The 18,768-nt window shown below is 63.0% G+C and overlaps 1 protein-coding gene across 1 annotated transcript; it reads left to right on the forward strand.

Annotated features, from left to right (window-relative positions):
* The first annotated feature begins 1,241 nt into the window (after window positions 1-1,241).
* Window positions 1,242-14,178, forward strand: LOC137161292 (phospholipid phosphatase 3-like). Its single transcript, XM_067560428.1, has 7 exons — window positions 1,242-1,479; window positions 2,290-2,680; window positions 7,679-7,836; window positions 8,235-8,515; window positions 9,845-9,902; window positions 10,976-11,152; window positions 12,514-14,178. The coding sequence occupies exons 2-7, from the start codon at window positions 2,485-2,487 to the stop codon at window positions 12,613-12,615; spliced, it is 972 nt and encodes a 323-aa protein (XP_067416529.1). The 5' UTR covers window positions 1,242-1,479; window positions 2,290-2,484; the 3' UTR covers window positions 12,616-14,178.
* The last annotated feature ends 4,590 nt before the right edge of the window (window positions 14,179-18,768 follow it).

Here is an 18,768-nt window from a genome sequence, read left to right on the forward strand (position 1 = left end):
ACACACACACACACACAGACATTTTGGGGGTTGCCGTTTCCACGGGCGTTCATGGTTTCCCCATTGCAAAACGGCCCCCTCTTTTCTTCCCCAACCCGAGTGGTTAAAATCCTGCACAAAAACCTTCCCCACTGGGGGGGTTCTTCCATTGCCACAAGCTGGTGCTGCGCCCCCCGAAGGGCAAGACCCTTGGGTGCAAAACTGGATGCAATTTAGAGCCACCCCTGCAAAAAGCACATGCCCCTGCTGCTTCCGGCTGGCACAGGTCCTGGGGTTGGAGCTGAGTCACCATGTGAGGGAAATGCGGGTGTCCCCCAGTGGGGGTGAAACCGCTGCCGTCAGGGAAAGCAGAATTGAGTGTTAAAGGCCCCGCTGGACCTAGCACTGGCTGTGGGCATCCTCACCTGGAGAGAGGCAGAGACGGGCTTTGCAAGCGCAGACGTAGGCCCGTGAATAGTGTCATGCCTGGGGTGGGCCCTGATGCAGGTATTCAACCTAGTGCATGTGGAAAGGCCACGATAACAGGGACTGGGGGAAGGTGTTTGCAGGGCTGGGAGGAGAGAGCGATGGGTGTGTCTGGGGGTGGATGGATGGATGGACGGACAGATAGATGCACATGGGGATGGAGGGATAGGAAGGAAAGCAGCTAGTCCAACCCAAGAACCCCTGGACTAGCCACCTGCAGAGCGGCGCTGAGAGCGACGCAAAAGCAGCTGGTATCCGGCCAGCAAGCGAGCGGGGATTTATTAACGTAATCTAAGGTATTTCTCTGGACCCTGCGACCACGGCCTCTGAGCACCGCACAGCTGCTCCATGTATCCTCACAGCCCGTTAAGTAGGGCAAGGATGTTTATCTCCATTGTACAGTTGGGGAAACTGAGGCACGCAGGGGCCACATGACTGGCCCCCGGTCACAGCAGGGAAATCGAACTCCGGGCTCACTGGGCCAGCCTTCCCCTTCCAGCCGGGCTTTGGGGAATCCCTCACCCCACCCCCACCCCCCAGCACTGCCTCTCCCTTCCCATCTCCCTCCCCCTAGGCCTGGGGGCTGGCACTCCCAGCGTGGGGGGGGGCGGGCCGGACTGTGCCCTCCTGCTGGCCCCGTGGGGGTGCACAAGAGACTGGCTGAGATCTGCCCTGCGCTGGCTCCTGCCCGTCTCTCTCCCTCCTCCAGCCCCTGGCCCGGGCCGGGCCCCTCCCGCTGCGGGGAAGCCCGGAGCCCGTGTGGGGCAGGACCAGGAGGGAGGAGCCCGGCCCCAGCAGCTGCGGGTGGAGGGAAGGAGCCGCCGCTGCCTCCTCTCGGTTCGGCGCTGCGCTGAGCGGGAGCCCGGGGAGCGAGTGCCCCAGCCCGGCTGCAGGGAGACCGCCCGCCCCGCTCCCCCGGCGGCGGGGGGGTGAGACCGGCCCCAGCCCCAGCGAGCCGGGAGCGCCAGGGAGACGCCGAAGGCCGGTGAGCCCAGCAGCCGCAGAGCGCAACAGGTACCTGGAAGGGCTGCCCCGGGGGGAGCTGGGACCCCCCCCCTGCCCGGGACCCCCTTTCCCCGCGGGGAGCTGGGACCCCGGGACTCTTTCTCGGGACCCCCCGGCTGGATGTTCTTCTTGGGACCTTTGCTCCCTGTATGCCCCTTTCCCGGTGTCCCCGGGACCCCGCCTAGTTCCCCCCCTTTCCAGCCCCCCCCCGGATGCCACCTGCCCCCTTGGATTCCCCCGCCCATGGAGGGAGCTGGGACGCCTGGTTGGATCCTCCTCCTGCTCTCTATATGCCCCTTCCCAGATGCCCCCTGGACCCCTGCCTAGATCCCCCTTTCCAGGCCCCCTGGATCCTTCCCTGCCCATGGAGGGAGCTGGGCCCCTGCCCCCATGGATCCGCCCTACCCCCTGGGTCCCCCAAGTGGGACGTGCCCTGGGCTGTGATCTCTGCCCCCCGCGCCAGGCAGGGGAACTGGGTCTCTCTGTCCTCTGGGATGAGCCGCACCCCCTGATCCCAGCCCACCTGGATCTTTTCCACCCGCTGGGGGCTGGGACCCCCTCTTGGCCCTGCCCCGAGGGCTCTGCTCTGCTCTGCTCTGCTCCCAGCTGCTGTCTCTGCCCAGGCTCCCCTGCCGCTGGCCCTCCGCATGCGCCTCCTGGAGCTGGGATCTCTGCCCACGGCCCTCCTGGTGCCAGCACCCCTGGAGCATCGATCTTTGCTCCCCCACATCGACTGGCATCCCCACCGCTCCCCGCATCTCCCTGCAGCCTCCTCCGACCTTTAGCTTAGGCAGGTTTGTTTGTTTTGCTGCTTTCCAGACTTCCTGACCCCTGTGCAGAGAGAGGAGGAGAAGGAAAGACACCAGCCTTCCACCGCTCGGGCCTGGTGCCAGCAGGCTGGGCCCAGGGATCCAGATTCCCTCCCCAGCCCCTGCCACGCCTGAGGCTGGATCCAGTTCCCCTGGTCCTGCTCTAGCAATCTGGATTGCATCTTTCCTCCCCTGCCCCGAGGCCATGCAAACGGGCAAGTGTGAACTCCTCCCCGACCTGCCCCGAAGGCTCTCGGCAGAGCCCCAGCCATGGCCAGGAAGCCGTGGAGAGGTCCGGGTGACGGTCCGGGCTCCTAGCTCCCAGTCTGAGGATTGTGCGTCCCCTGGGCTGGGACAGAGAAAGACCCTGGTTGTCCTGGATATCGCCTGTCTGCTCGTGGGTGAGTGCGGGGCAGGCAGAGCCCCTGGTGTTGCAGAATCCCCTTCCCTGGGACCCCGGCTCTTCTTTCCCCGGGAGAGCTGGAACCCCTGCCTCCCCCCCTCCCTGGGATCTCTGCCCCCTTCAATGTAGTGCTGCGGATCCCAAAGATGTGCCGTCTCCCTGAAATGCAGCCACCTCTGGGGCAGCTGTGGGGAGGAAATTTGGGCCAGGATGCACGGGCTGGAATTGATTAACAGGGCAGGGGGGCAGTGATGACAGCTGGTCTGGGGGAGGAAGCAGAATCGTTAGCTGCCCCAGAGAGGCAAAGGAAACACTTTCCGCGCACACTGTGCCGTTGGCCTGTGGAACTTCTTGCCACAAGATGTCATTGATTTCAGCAGGATTTAAAAAATAAAAAAAAGACGGGGAGGGCTAATGAGACTCTCCCGAGTTAGAGGGCTAAAAAAGTAACAACCATGAGGCCTGTTTTGGGTATAAATCGACCTGCGAATCTTGGAGGTTCACATGTATTCTCCCGTAACATCAGCGGTTCTCAGAGGGGATAGGGAGCTAAACAGATCCATCAGTCATAGAATCATAGAATCATAGAATATTAGAGTTGGAAGGGACCTCAGGAGGTCATCTAGTCCAACCCCTTGCTCAAAGCAGGACTAACCTCAGCTATATCATCCCAACCAGGGCTTTGTCAAGCCTCAGCTTAAAAACCTGTAAGGATGGAGATTCCACCACCTCCCTAGGTAACCCATTCCAATGCTTCACCAGCCTCCTAGTAAAAAAAATCCTAGGAGTATTTACTAGGATTTTCCTAGGATCCCCCTAGGATTTTTACTAGCAGTCTAGGTTCTGCTGTCCCTCTGTCTATATATAGGCAGAAATATCCCGAGATAATCTACAGGGGGTGATCTATTTTGGTACTGGGGACCAGATAATGGTTTGTTTTTTTCCGGTTGGTTTCTTTCACCGAAAAATTAAAGCAAAATAATCGTTTTGGGTGGAACAAAATATTTCAGTGTGACAAAATCAAAGTGTTTCGACTTGGTTGCCACCGTTTTTAGACCCTGGTGGGTGGGTTTAAGTAAAATCAAAGGAGATTTTGAAAGGAAAAGAGTCGTTTCGAACCGAGAAATCAGAATGCTTTGGTTTGATTTCTGTGGACACAATGGATTCAGCAGACTTGACGCGGGGAACAATGTGGTGCCTTTTTCATTTGACCCTGCTCTGCAGATAAGGGATGGACTGTTTTAGCTACTTATTGGCTAGGGAGCTGATTGAAGTGAAATGGGTGTGTGCGGACAAGGCCTGAAATCCGTTTAGTTGCCGCCGATTCATACAGGTGCAGACTGAACCCGTTTGAGGGAGTCCCCGCTGGAGGGGAGAGGTTGGCATTGGCTGTGCTGGTTTAAGTGTTTCCAAACCGATTTACTTTGACAGACCCTATTTCAGTCCTGCGTAAGTGGAGCAGGGGCAAAGCCAGATTGCACTCGTTCCTGCCCCGGTATCCAAGCCCTTGCAATCTCTCAGCCCCTCTGGGTGGTAGGACCCCCTGGAGAAACTGAGGCAACAGAGAGACAAGTGACTTGCCCAAGATCTGTGGCAGAGCTGGGAACTGAGCGCTGGTCTCCCAGTGCTAACCACTGGGCTGTCCTTCCTCTCTATGAGGCTGGCGGGGAGAGGGGGGGCATGTGATGATGGGCCTGGGAGTTGGAGGAGGGTTTGGATCAGGGGGTGCAGGCTGGCGGGGAGGGGCTGGATTGGAGGAGGGCAGGGTGGGTTGCGGGAGTTGGAGAGCCGTGAGCAGGGCTAGGAGGACGGGTTGGCTCCGTGGGGCAGGCTCGCGGCTTGGATCCTGGGGGTCGGGGCTGGGGGAGGGGTTGGATGGGGGGGCAGACTGGCAGGGTGGATCGTGGGGGTTAGGTTGGCGGGGGGTGTTAACTCAAGGGGGAGGAGAGGGCTCGCTGGGGGGCAGATCGTGGGGGTTGGGCTGCGGGGAAGGGAGGGCCAGGCTGGCAAAGGATGCTCAGCTGATTTCCAGTGTCCCTTGCCGAGTACCTCCGCCCCCACCCCATGGCACCAGCTTGCCGCCCTCCAGGGCTCTGTGCTGAGGGGGGGGAGGGAAGGAGATGGGCACAGCAGAGTCCTGGGGTGGGAGCCGCCCTTCCTCCTCTCTCCTGCTTTTCTCTTCCTCCTCCCGTCCTGGTTTGATCCTCTCCCACCGTCCCGGCCTCCAGCCCTTGGCAGCGGTTCAGGGCCCTGCAGCTGTTGTCTGCTCCTCTCCGTAGGACAGGACGCTCCATCCCCCTTTCCCCCCAGGTCCCTCTCACTCCCTCCGGTTCCATCTGCTTCCTTGCCTCAGTTTCCAGCCCCAGGACGGGGCCGGCTGGTGCCTGTTGAACCCAGCTGGCAGCGCGGGAGTTTCTGACCCTAGGCACCTTCCCCCGGGGGGGCTGGCGGGAAGAGCTGGGGGTTGCTTCTGGGGCATCCAGCCCCTGCTGGTGTCCGGGCTGGCGTGCCCGTCCCGGGATCCATGTGCCAGGGGGCTAGTGGCTGGTCCTCGCACGCTCGTGCCTGGCGTGCAATGGGATCCACTCACCATAGCAATAGTCCCAGGATTCCCCCCCACCACCAATGCAGGATCGACCCACCCAGGCGCTAGTTCTGGGATTCCCTCCCCTGCAGCACCCCCGCTCTCTCCCTCCCGGCCCGGCACCTGGGCCAGAAGAGCAGGGCGCCCCTCCAGCCGGGCAGCCAGCCAGGAGGATGGGGGGGGGGACGCCCGAACATGGACAGGAGCGCCGGCTATTAATAGCCCAGGGCCCCTGCGAATAGCCAGGCGGGCTGGCGTGCGTGGGATGGCTGGGGCGCCGCGGCTGGGCAGGGCCGGGTCAAGGGCAGACTGGGCGCTGGGGGCGTTGGGCTGGCATCACCAGAGCTGCTGTCGATCAGGGCGAAGGGCTGAGCAGGTCACAGTGACGCCCCCCTGGCATGCAGGGCACCCCCCCTTTCCAGCAGTGCTCCCCCCCCCCGTGGGTGACGCGCCCCCTGGTGGGCAGGCACGGTGCTCCCCCGACTGCCCTCTGTGGGCACAGACCCATGCCCCTCTCCCAGCCCCTCCGCTGCCCACCCCCTTCGGCTGGTGCCTCCCCCCCGAGGAAATTGACACCCGGGTCATGGCTGGAGCAGCTGGCACTGACGGGAACCTGGAGCCGGCTCAAGCCAGTCCCGGGGGCCTGGGTCCCTGCGTGGTGGGGAAGGGGGGGTGACTGAGTCACAGGCTGTGGGGTGGGGTCCGGCCTTCCACCCCACCCGCGGCTGGCTCCTTCCTGCCTGGGGGCTGCAGAGCTGCTGCTGGCATGGCTGGGGTCCTCTCCGAGAGCGCCCCCTTCAGGCGCCAGGGGGACATGCCCCTCTGGCATTCCCAGCCCTGGGGACCTCCTGCCCCCCCCCCCCCCCCACGGGCTGGCAGTGCCCCCCGCTGGACATTCCCAGCCCTGGCATCCTCGCTTGCTCCCTGCCCGCCTCGAGGATGGTAGCGCCTCCAGCTGGCTCCCCCAGGGGGCTACACGCAGCCTACCCGCTCTCCCATTGCCCTGTCCCCTGGCTGGAGGAAGGAGTCGGGCGCCCCCTCCTAGGTCCCGAGGTGCCCTGCAGCCATCGCCCCGGCTCTTGGCGGGCAGTCAGGCCCATCAGAAAAAGGGATCCTGGGAAAACTCATTTGCCAAGTGAGACGGGAAGGGAGGGAACCTGGAAACCCAGCGTGGAAACATCGTTCTCCACCCCAAAGAGCAGCCCAGAGCCCCCCGGGAGCGTGATGCAGCCTGGCTGTCTCTTAAAGCGACAGCCCAGGCGCTGTGGGCTGGGACGCCTGGGTCCCTCCAGGGCTTGCGTCCCACCCACCTGAAGCAGAAGGGGGACCTTTTTGCCCTCCCTCCCCCCGTCAACCTCTCTGGGATCTTCTTCCATCTTTTCAAGCTCCCAGCCTGCGAGTGCACCAGGACCCTAGTGCCACGACCTGCACGCCCTGCTCACCAGGATCCTCGTGCCAGGGCGCTTGTGCCAGGACATGCACACCCCACTCACTCAGACCCTCTCACCAGGACACTAGTGCCAGGACATGCATGCCCAGCCCATGAGGATCCTCGTGCCAGGGTGCTAGTGCCAGGATTTGCACGCTCAGCTCACTGGGATCTCTCATCAGGGTGGAGGGCCGGGATTTGCATGACCTCCACACCTGGCCGGGCACTGGCACTATGGTTCCCGCTCCTAGCCCCGGTGTGCAGCAAAGGCCGCCCGGCAGGATTCACACTTAAGTCTCCCCGCACGCTGGGATCCACGCCCGTTGCCTGCTTTCCCACATGTTACCTCTCCCCTCCTCCCCCCCCCCCCCCCTGGTGAGTCAAGATCCGTGCTCCCAGCTCCCCGGGATCTGTTCACCGTTTTCCAGGCTGGTGGGAAAAGGCGGGGGGGAGGGAGGGGGGCAACTGGGCCTTTTTTTCAGCGAGGGAGGGGCATTTTGGCGTTGCTGCCTTTTTAGGAGTGAGGCTGAGACTCGGCTCCAGCAGAGACGTGGCTGCTTGGAATCAGGAACTCAGCCCTCCTGGCTGGGATTTTAAGGCCTGCCCCCCCACCCTCCACACACACCCCCACTGGCTCCCAGCAGTCCTAATGCAAAGCAGATTGCGCCCGTCCTGGCATCCAAAGCTGCTGGCGGCTCCTGCTGGGATGTGGGGGGGGGAGCTCCCTGCTTTGCTCCCAGATCAGAGTTGGGGCAGGGAGGGGGGGGGGGGCGGGGGGGGAGGGACTGCAGTCCCACAGTGTGGGGGAAGGGGAGAACCCCACCAAAAGGAATGAGGCTGGTTCCTTGGAGGAGTGGGGGGTCCCTTGGGCTGGTCCCTGGGGGGAAGGGCTAGTGGGATTGGGGAGGAGCAGGGGGTCTCCGAGCTGCCCCAGGGGCCGGGCGTGTCCCTGCTCAGCGCCCTGCTCTCTCTTCCCGCTGCAGCCTCCGTCCCGTTCTTGGTCTGCGAGGTCGGCCTGGTCCCCCCCATGCGCCGCGGCTTCTACTGCAACGACAGCAGCATCCGCTACCCGCTCCAGCGGGCGGAGACCGTCAGCGACACGGTGCTGATCTCGGTCGGGATCCTCATCACCGCCGTCTCGGTGAGCTGCGGGGACAGAACGGCGCCCCCTGCCGCATGCCCTGCTGGGTGGCGGAGGGCTGGGATCTGGGTCACTCCCCCCCCCATGTGCTCCTAACAAAATGCCGGCTGTGCCCCTCGGGGCAGAGCGCCTCTTTTCCAACCCTTCCTCCGAAGCATCAGCGTGATCCGATCCAGCTGACCCTCCCCTTCCCCGCCCCTGTATCCAGCCTGCTGTTCTCCTGTGGAACTCCCTTCTGCAGGACGCAGGGCAGAATAGGAGGGGCGAGGCAAAATATTGGGGGGCAGGGCTGGCTTTAAAATTGGGGATTGGGTGGGACCTGGGACGGGGAGGGAGCCGGCTGGGACAGCCGCCCGTCTCGAGTGGCCGTCCACGGAGCCTCCTCTCTCACCACACAGATCGCCCTGGGTGAAAGCTACCGTGTCCACACCCTGCACCTGGGCTCCCGCGCCTTCGTCCCCAACCCCTACGTGGCCGTCCTCTACAAGGAGCTTGGTGCCTTTCTCTTCGGCTGTACCGTGGGCCAGTCCCTCACCAACATAGCCAAGATCACGGTCGGCCGCCTCCGCCCCCACTTCCTGGCCGTCTGCCGGCCCGACCTCGCCCTCCTCAACTGCTCCCGGGGCTACGTGGAGGAGTACGCCTGCACGGCGGGGCCGTCGGAGGAGAGGGAAGCCAGGTGAGCCCCAGGGGGCGCGGCCCCTTTAAGGTGGGAGCAGAAGACTGGGGTAAGGGAAAGAGACCCCCTCGTGGTGACGCCCGGCCTTACAGGCTCCGGAGAACCACAGGGGCTGGCCCGTGTCTGGCAGCCTGGCCTAAAGAATCCTCTATAGATTCCCCACGGAGCCGTGCCGGCCCATCCCTCTGAGAGCGGCGTGAAATAATGGGGTGGGGGACGGTTTTGATGCCCTCAGGTCTCCGCCCTCCAGCCGTGTTCCTGCCCCCTGGAGATCAAGGCTTGCAGACCCCCTGCAGTTCGGGGCTGTTCGCCCAGCCAGCCTGACCTTAATTCTGCACGCTGCGGTTCTGCTCTCTCCTGAGGGCAAGGCCGGCTTTCGCACAGCACGGGACGGTTCTGCCTGGCAGAGAAAAGCCGGTGTAAACACGCGGCGGGCGCCCCTCGCCGCCTCCTGAGACCAAACTTCTGGGGCTGTTTCACCCCAGAGCTCTGCCCAGCGAGTCCTCAGGTTCACAGAGAGAGATGGAGACTCGATGGAGATCCTGGTCAGCCCAGGGCTGTAGTGACCCCCGTTTTCACGCCTTGCGCGTGTCTCTGGCATCTTCAATTCCCGGGAGAGAGACACTTCAGGGTTCCCAAGCCCACTGATTCCCCCACTGTCCTGAGAGCAAACTTCATCCCTCACCGCTGGGTAGCCATGTGATGTATCAGGGAAACTGAGGCACACATAGGGTCCATTAAAAAAAATTCCCGCTTCGTCACACCACCAACATCCTCCTGGGGTCCGTAGGTGTCCAAATCTTTCAGAGCCTTCGGCAGGGTGTGTGTCCTCTTGGTTAATGGTTCGTGGTCGGTGTCTTGGATCAAAATGAAGGATTCCCAGCTCCTGGGCCTCTGGGCCCCCGTGTGACCCGGTCTGTGCAATTGCCCCCAGGGCACGGGACTTCTCCCGGAGCCTGCACTAATTGCCACCCACTGAGTTTAGTTCCTGGAGGGAGCTCGGTACCATTTCCCCAGGGGGCTAGGACGCACACACAGATGCAGCTCGTGATGCTGGGCCAGCCGTCTCCAGGACAGCGTGCGTGTCTGCAATACCCGGCACAGTCCAACAGAGGCTGCCCCCACCTGGCTGGACAGCCCCCAGTCCCGGGCAGCCGCTTCGGAGCCTCCCGGCTTTGCCCGAATGACCCCAGACGGGATCCAAGGCAGCCGTGGAGGTGGCAGGTTGAGGGGCTGCTGGTGGGATCCCTCTGCACCCCCCCCCTTCCCTCCCCCCCAGGGACGGGCAGTGCCACTAGCTGTAACTTGCCTTTATTTCCCCCTTTTTAGGAAGTCCTTCTACTCCGGCCACGCCTCCTTTGCCATGTACTCCATGACATACCTGGTGGTAAGTGCCCACCCCGGCACGGGGCCGACCTGATCATCACACAGCCTGCCCCGGCCACGCCAGCCACTGGCCCCATCCCTCGTGGTCCGAGCCCGAACGCCCTGGGGGGAGGGGACGTGGGGGGTGGGGGTTAGCCTGGCCCATGGAGCCCTGGCACCTGGGTGCGCGGTGAGATCTCCCCGCAGAGGAAGGGGGTGGTGTCTAGTGGTTAGAGTAGAGGGTGCCGGGTAGCAGGGCAGGTGGGTTCTCCCCCGGCTCAGAGTGTGGAGTGGGGTGAGCAGACGGCCCCCTCCGGTGGCTGGTGGGGGTACTGGCAGAAGGGTGGTCCCGTGCCCCACACACCTACAGAGGCTTAGCCGGTGCTCGACCTGCTGCTTGTCTGATTCGCAGGGCGTGTGCGGCTGCCCCTGGCCCTCAGGTCACCCCGGCCCTGGTCCAACGCGTGGGTTAACTCACTGCTCGCCCCGCCCAAGCCAGGCCCCTCTGCAGATGGGGAAACTGAGCCGCGCGGCGGGGGGAAAGTCCTGACTGCCAGCGCCCTGCTGGAACCACCAGACCCCACTGCCCAGGGTTGGGAACAGAACCCAGGAGTCCTGACCCGCCTCCCTGCACCTGCCCCGCTCACGCCCCTCCTATCCTCCACTCCCTGCACCCCACTGATCTCCCCCCGCATCCAAGTGGGGCAGCTTCTCCCTGCCACCACTGCCGCCCAGTGCCCACCCCCGCCCCGCCCCCGGTCCACGATGGAGAAGGACCCATTGTTCCCGTGGGGAGCGGCACAAACGGGTCCTTTATGAGTCTCTGGCTGGCGGCATGAATGGGTGGGGGGGGGGTGTCTCAGGCGGGGGCAGTGATGACAGCACTGCGAATAGCCCCCCCAGCTCAGACACCCTTTATTCTTCATGCTGCGCTAATGGGGGGGGAGCAGGGTTTGCGGGTGGGGTGTGAGGGGCGGGGCACAGGATGTAGGGGGACGGCTCAAAGCAGGAGGAGGGGGCTGGGGTGTGTGGAGGGGGCAGAGTGGGAGCTGTGCCCTCCCCCATAGCTCACCCCCCCTCTCCCCCTCCCCCAAGTTCTACCTGCAGGCGCGGTTCACCTGGCGGGGTGCCCGGCTGCTGCGCCCCCTGGTGCAGTTTGTCCTGCTCCTGCTGGCGATGTACACGGGGCTCACCCGCATCTCCGACTACCAGCACCACCCCTCCGACGTAGCCGTGGGCTTCCTGCAGGGGGCACTCGTCGCCTACTGGGTGGTAAGTCGGAGCCTCCGTCCGTCTGTCCCCACCCGCAGCCGTCTGTCTGTCCGGCTCCCCCCCCTTCTGCGGGACAGATCAGTGCCTGGACCCCCTATAAGTCACCAGCCCAAATCCTGTGCGACTCCCAGAAGTGCAACAAGTTGGTCTGGCTCCTTACACCAGCCCAGCCCAGCCCACGCACCATCCATGAGCACAGCTGGGAGCCCGGACTCCTGGGTTCCCTCCTCCGCTCTGGGAGGGGAGTGGGGTCTAGTGGTTAGAGTTGGGGGGGGGGGGGAGTGGAGCTTGGAGTCAGGATTCCTGGGTTCTCTTCCCAGCTCTGGGGATTGAGGGGAGTGGAGTCTAGTGGTTAGAGTTGGGGGGCTGGATGTCAGGACTCCTGGGTTCTATCCCTGGGGCGGGGGAGGTGGGTCTAGTGGTTAGAGTCGTGGGGGGTGGGGAATCAGAACTCCTGGGGTCTCTCCCCAGCCCTTGGGGGGCAGGGTCTGGCTGCTAGATCAGTGCGGGGGGCTGGAACCCAGGACTCCTGGGGCTCCCTTCCTGGCTCTGCCACTGACTTTTTTGACCTTGGGCCAGTCCCTTCCCCTCGAACAGGCCGCAGCAGCGGAGGGAGGGTATGGAGAATGCTCTGACCTCCTTGGGTGGCAGGTGCTGGGGCTGGGATTCTCCCCCAGGTTCTCCCCAACCGAGGGGGAAAGGCAGGGGCTGTGCAGCCAGCCAGAAGCTGAGAGGCTGAAGCACCATCGCTCCCAGAGCCGGCGCCGTGGTCTGCCAGGAAACAGCACAGGAAACACCTCCTGCATCAGCATCATACACCGGCAGCAGGGAGGAAATCCTCCCTCATCCCAGGGCTGCCGGGCAGCCAGCCCCCCTCTCCTCCCCTCCCAGGGGGCCCAGCTCTCCCCGCAGCCCGGGGGATCCTTAGCACGTCAAACTGATCCCACGGTCCCAGCTGGTGGTGGGAGCTCCCTTGTACTCCGGGGGAAACTGAGGCACGGAGGGAGGCCTGCCCGGGAGCATGGAATATGGAATCCAAGGGGCTGAGTCCGGACTCCCTGGGTTCTATCCCCAGTTCTGGGAGGGGATCTGGGGGGTTGGAGCAGGGAGTCCGGACTCCTGGGTCCTATTCCTGCCTTGTGTACTGACTTGCCCTATAACCACAGCCCTGTGGCTAAACCAGAGTCTTCCTCGGTTTCCCTCGAGCTGTGGAATAAACCCCCGCTCCAAGGGGGGTGAGCGCTTCAGAATGCTGCGGGGCGAGGGTCACGTCAGCACTTCTCCCCCCACCCGGCTCCCCTGGGTTTTGCTCCCTCCCTTCTCACACCCTGGTTTGTTTTTCTCTCTCCTCCTTCTTCCAGGCTTTCCACATCTCGGGCATGTTTCACCGCAAGCCGCCAGCCTTCCACTTGCCGTCGCTTTGCCCCGATAGCCCGGACTCCAGCTGCCACACCAACTGCTAGGCACCGCGCCAGAAGTGGGGGTCAGAGGGGAGAGGATCACTCTGCTGGAACCAGCAGCCAACTGGCCCCCAGGCAGTGTGGGGAGAGCCGAGCCGACCTTTCTTTCTGCTCCTCTGCGGTGCACATCCCCCCATGTGCATCCTCCCCGGCAGGGCTGGGCTTTCCTGTGTTGCTCTGGTCCCTGCAATTTCCTCTTGGACACCTGCCCGGGGTCAGGCCGTCGCCACCTCCAGAAAAGGCTTCCTATTGGGCGAGGTTCTCCTCTGTCCGTCACAGGAAGTCCCACCTTCCTCTGGCCAGGGCATCGCAGGAAGTCTCTTTTTCTAACATGGATTTCACAGGAGCATCGCAGGAAGTCCCGCCTTCCTGTGGCAAGGGCATCACAGGAAGTCCCGCCTTCCTCTGGCATGGACATCGCAGGAGCATCACAGGAAGTCCCACTTTCCTGTGGCAAGGGCACTGCAGGAAATCCCGCCTGCCTTTGGCGTGGGCATTAACTCTCCCCTCCCTGCCCTCACCCACGTTGGGATCTCTCTCCTCACCGAAGGATTATGATGAGGACAATTTGCGTGTTCCACTTTCGCCACCTTCTCAGACTCTGCTACCTGCCCCGCCAATGAGACGGCCCCTCCCCACTCAGCTGCCGGGGGAGGAGGGCTGTGATTGGGGATGAGGGGGGCTGGGAGAGCTGCAGGCGGTTGAACATGAAGGATGAACCACAGGCCACTGGGCCATAGGACTGGGACCCATGGGGATGGCTCACAGGGGCCTCATTCGTGCCATGAGTGTCTCCTGTTCTCAGACGCTTCCGGGACTCCCCCAACCCCAGAGGCTGGACTGTGCTTCCCCCTCCCTGCCCCATGCCCAGCTGGCCCCGATAATGTGAATGGGATTTTTGTAATAAATGGTACAGACAATCGGCTGGCTCTGGTGTGAGGCGCGTGGCTCTGCCCCAGGGGTCCCGGCAAGGGGCTTTTCTCCTCTCTGGGAGCCCTGCCGTGGCGGCTGCCAGCCAGGGCTCAGGCGTGCTAGATGGAGGGGGCTGCCGGGAGTGGGGGAGGGATTGTTGGGGGACGGAGGGGCTGTGAGGCCGGAGCTGAACGGTGGTGGTGGAGGGGCTAATTCCTAGCTCGTGGTGGGAGCGCCTGGCCGCTGTGTCCCTGGGCCCAGCCGTTCCTGGCAGAGGATCTCTCCCCACATTCCTCCCCACTGATAACACTTCTTCCAGCTGCGTCCTGGGGCGGCTGGGATTGGGAGCGGGGGGGGGAGGCAGGGAAACTCCCCAGCCACTTTTAACTAATAGGGGCTATGGTTTTATTCTGCTTTCTACCTGCAATCAGCTGATCGGAGGATCTGGGGCTGGGGGTCAGGATTGAGGGGCACCAGCGGAGGGGGGGCTGGCTCGCAGTCGCACCCTCTGGACGATGTTCCCCCACCTCCAGAGGAATAGCCGCTGCTTCCTTCTCCCGCTAGGACAGCGGCTCCCTTGCGCCGCCTGAGTGGTTCTGGGGGCCACGGGGAGGACGCTGTGGTAGGCCGGGCGCTGGGAGATGTTTTGCAGAAGTCCTTGAGCCCCGGGAGCGGGGTGGAGGGGTCCTGGGGGAGTGAGGCCCTGCTTGGGGGGGGGACCCACCCTGCTACAGCTGGGCAGGGAAGGGGGCTGGGCCCTGGGGGAGAGGGGTTGAGGCTGGCAGGAGCTGGAAGCAAGGGGGGGGAAGAGTCGGGCGCTGGGCAGGCCCACAGGCAGCTGGGGCATCCTTGCTGGCCCTGGAGGTGGCCCCCGGCAGGCCCTGGGGGGGCTCTTAGTGCAAGCCCCCATGTCCCAGCCTGGCACTGGGGGGCGCTGTGCTGCCGGGAGCAGGATGGGGGCTCAGTGGGGGGCGCTGTGCTCTCACAAACGGTGCCGACCCCCGGCCACGCTGTGGCCAGTGGGGCGAGGCCAAGGCCGCGTGCTCATTAAAGCTGCCCTGACGCAGAGCACTGACCCGGCTGCATTTCAGGGGTGGGGGAGCCCCTGCTGGTGCGTGGCTGTTAGCCAGTTGCTGTGCCTCACCCCAGAGATGGCTGCATCTCAGTCCCTGCGTCGTACAGCGAGCGCGCTGGCTGTTTTAGGAATGCAGGCGTGTTAGCAGCAGGCCCAGTAAACAAAGCGTCAGGAGGAATCTGGACCTCTTGAACCAGGCCCTGCCTCTGTCTGTCCTTCTTGGCTCCAACTCTTTCACAACAGCCTGGCTGGGGGAAGGCTGCGAGTTCCTTTCAGAGCTGCCATGAATGACTCCTTTATCCCCCAGCGGGAGATGGGGGCCGTGTGACTCCCAGCGCCTGGCTCAGGGGAACAATAGCGGGAGTGGTATCTGCTCCTTCAGAGCCGCAGGGCAGATGGTGACCGATCAAAGCCCCACAGCCAGCCCCAGGAGATAAGGGATAACCATCAGAGCTGGTTTTGACAGCAGGGGAAACTGAGGCACGGAGAGAGGCCATGACCTGGCCAAGGTCACACGGCAGGGCAGCAAACAAGGAGTCTTGACTGTCTCTTGCTAAACACTAACCCCTACTCCCCACCGCAGAGCTGGTGATAGAACCCAGGAGTCCTGAGTGCTGGCCTCCCCTGCTCCAACCACTAGTCTGCACAGTCCTCTGTGCTCCCACACTGTGGCTCCTTCCGCCTCATGTCTCTGGATGCCTGTGAAAGCAAGTGGAAGAGGGAGTCTGGCTGCCCCGTCTGGTGGGTGCTGCTCTCTGAGAGGCAGCAGGAGATGGATAGCAAAGGACTGGGAAACATCCACCGTCTCTCCTAACCTCACTGTGCCGCACACACCACGGCTGTGGTTTCCCCAGGGATCCAGCACGTGCGTGAGCAGGAGAGGAGGTGGTTGAGGGTATCACAATTAGGAGGGGAGATGGCTGCTAAGGGCTGCTAAGAAAATGTGAGTTCTAATCCCACTTCAATCAAGAAGCCATTGGCAGGGTAAGAAGCACGGACTTGACCTGACCGACTTATGAACCAAGTGGCTCTGTTAGGGCAATGAAGTGGTTAGAGCGATGCAGATCAGTACGTCTGGGTTTAGAAGGCAAGTGGAGGAGAAACCAGTGACATGGAGTCTAAATATATTGTTGCTGCAGCTTGTTTATTTAAGCTATTGTACACCAGTCCTGGAGCAGAGGTGGGCACAAGCAACATGCAACCGAAACCAAGATTGCAACCCAAACACCAGTCCGCTATACCCCAGGAGCAACTCTGCCGAAGGCACGGAGCAAACTCCTCCACTGCTTGCTCTAACCCCCAGCCCGTAAGACCACACGATGCATCATTTCACTACCACCAGCGCACTGCATGTCTTCAAGGAGTGAACACTTGCTCGCACACTAAGAACTTGGAAGCCAAGACGGTGTCACCTGAGGGCCCCTGCAGTAACGACAGAAAAACTCCTACGACAAGGGCCGGGAAACCTTTTCTGTATCAGAAACGTGGCCTTTACTAAGGAAAAATGGGAGCCTGCCCCCTCGTGCTTTCCCCAGGATAGCCACAGAGAAGAAGCCAGCTCTGGATGGGGGTGGGGAGTTCTGAACCTCAAATGCAATCAGATGCCATTGCCATGAGTTTCCCCCCCGGGGCTATTTCTGGGGAGGAAAGGGTCCTTCTGATGTCTCCCATTCAGCCCGAGATAAACAGCAGCCAAGGGGTCCAGCTCAGCACTAGCCCAATTCTGGCAGATTCAGTAAAGGGGAGGCGGGGGGGGGGGGGGGTGCGGTTTTTGCAACAGCCAACATCTGGGGAACAGAGAGGATTATGGCGGGGGGAGAAGAACCAGCCCTTCCAGATGTTGTTGATGCCACACAGCTGTTAGCTTGGGGCTCATCAGCTGGGAGAGACGGGAATGGGCGGGGAGGGGGGGGGAGATCCTGTTGTGCAGAGCTTTGGGGCGTCTCCGCCCCGTCCCCGTCACGTGCTCCCCTGTGTTTGTGGCTGTTTTCGAGCTAAAAGTCAAGGCCGCTCCAGGGCGAAAGCAGGGCTGGGTGGAGCAATTCCCTCTGCAGGGCATGGCCCCTTGTGCTCTGGCCTGGCTGGGGCACCCGGGGCCCTGGGAAAGGGGCAGGTAGAACGGCTGGATACCAAATGCCACCCAGAGCACAGAGGCAAAGCTCTGCAAGGAACGCACTGGACTAGGAGCCAGGACGCCTGGGTTCTCTCCCCAGCTCTGGGACGATAGTGGGGTCTAGTAGCTAGAGCGGGGATGGGCTGAATGGTGTGAGGCGGCACCGAGCTGTCCTAGGAACACTGGCCTCAGAGGCCCATCAGCTCCATCACTCCCCTGACGTCTGCCTTTAAGGCTCTGGGTTCTGACCCCCGGCCCAGCCCCCATCAGTCCCAGGTTACCAGCTCCTAGCTCCTTCACCCCAGCCTCACGTGCGCCAGGTGGCTGGGTTGGCCCAGCCCTCCCTGCGCCACAGGGATCCTGCCGGGGCTTGTCTTGAGAGCAGGGCACCAACCTGCAAACGGCTGAGGGCGGAGGCTTGAACCTGGCGCCTTCCCCAGCAGCGGCAGCCCCCCTGCTCCTGCCCCCCGGGGCTTGGTGAGGGGGGGCAAAACAGGCCCAGGGGAGGTTGTCTCCACTGCCCCTGCTGGCTAGGGTATTGTATGGAGGGGAGCATGTGCCTGCCTGCAGTTTTGTGTATGTTTCTCCCCCCCCCCCAGTGGTGCTGGGGGTGCATGCACCCAGGCCCAGGGCGGCAGCAGCAGCTGCTCTGAGCGGGGCTGGATATTAATTTCCTGCTTGTTTTTTCCATTGTGTAACTCGCCGGCTCGGAACAGGAATAGTCACTTCCCAGGCTGGCGGGCGGCCAGGGCTGGAGGGAAGCTGCTGGGCGGGGGCGGAGGGGGCACCTCAGCCTCGCCCCCGCAGCCCACGGCGCCCAAACTGCTACCTGCAACGGCCCGGCTTGAATGCACCCACCTCTGGGGTGGGGCAGGCCAGTTGTGTCACAGCCGCACAGCACAGGGATGGCTCAGCCAGTGCTGCCAGGCAGCCACCTCTGGGGTGGCGCACAGCAGCTGGTAACAGAGCACAGCGACGCTGCACCGGGGAATAGGCTGGGATGTTTCCCCACCCCAGCAGCTCTGGGCCGGGTAGGGGGTCGCGCCTGGGATGAACGCCCTTGATCTCAGGATTGTTTGGATCCAGGGAGAGGGTCAGCTCAGGTCGGACTTCCTGTCTCCCAGGAGGGGAGCCCTGCGGACCTCATGCTGGGGCGCTGGATTTGTTTATTGCGTTTCTGGCTGGTGGAGGCTGTGCCCAGAGGCATGGCCCAGTCCACAGGCTTGTGCATTTCTAGTACACGTGAGGCTGCGTCTCAGGGTCATTGCGGGGGAGGAGGGAAGGTTGCAGTGTCAGGAGCCTGGGGCTGCATCTCGGGGTGATTGGGGGGGGGGGGCAGTAACTAGAGCTTGGAGATCAGCCCCGTGGCCCCTCTCCAGCGCCCTGTCCTGGGGGCTCAGGGAGCTGGGCGCAGCCCGCAGCGCACAGCGTCGCAAGGCCCTGGTTCAAACCCGGCCCAGGCTGGGGCAGCAGCAGTCCTTGCGTCGTCCCACCGCCTGGTGCCGGCCTCTGGCCAGCCAGCCTGTGCCACCAGCACTGGGTGCCCTTTTTGGGGTGATTGTCTGAGTGCAGGAGGGACCCAGTAGGGGGCGTCTCCACCTTCAGAGGGTGAAGATGCCAGGGGGTGTGGCCGGGAGGGGGTGGGGGGCTCAATAGGGGGCGCTCTCTCCACACAGTCAGCGCTGACCCCAGAGCCCCAGGCCATGCGTGCGCATGCATCGCTGCCCTCTGCTGGATAGGCTCAGCACTGCCTGTGTGTCATGGCCTCTGTAGGGCTAGTGTCTAATGGAGATCCTCCCAAACAGCCCCCTCCATAGCCAGCATTGGCAGGTCTGGGCTGCTGCTCCCCCCCGATCACAGCCCCTGCCAGTCTCTTCGACACTGCATGTATCTGGGGGACTGTCCCTGGAGGGACAGGTTCTGCCAGAACTGGAGGGGGGAGAGTGGGGGGGGGGCGGAATGTTCCTTGGTGGGCTTGAGGCTAGTTGGAGAAATTAGCAAGGCCTAGAGTGCCACCTTCTGGCTGAAAGTGGTATTGCAGTTCCTCTCTCTAATC

Source organism: Emydura macquarii, unplaced genomic scaffold (genome assembly GCF_026122565.2).
Source record: "Emydura macquarii macquarii isolate MOO-44397 ecotype Brisbane River unplaced genomic scaffold, CSIRO-AGI_Emac_v2 contig_2292, whole genome shotgun sequence".
Taxonomy (NCBI): Eukaryota; Metazoa; Chordata; order Testudines; family Chelidae; genus Emydura; species Emydura macquarii.

What these genes read in the sequence shown, in the direction of transcription:
- LOC137161292 (XM_067560428.1), top strand. Translation starts at nt 2,485, where the DNA reads ATGCAAACGGGCAAGTGTGAACTCCTCCCCGACCTGCCCCGAAGGCTC. An exon ending in TATCGCCTGTCTGCTCGTGG is followed by an intron (nt 2,681 to 7,678) that starts GTGAGTGCGGGG and finishes TTCCCGCTGCAG; the next exon opens with CCTCCGTCCCGTTCTTGGTC. An exon ending in ACTCCATGACATACCTGGTG is followed by an intron (nt 9,903 to 10,975) that starts GTAAGTGCCCAC and finishes CCCTCCCCCAAG; the next exon opens with TTCTACCTGCAGGCGCGGTT.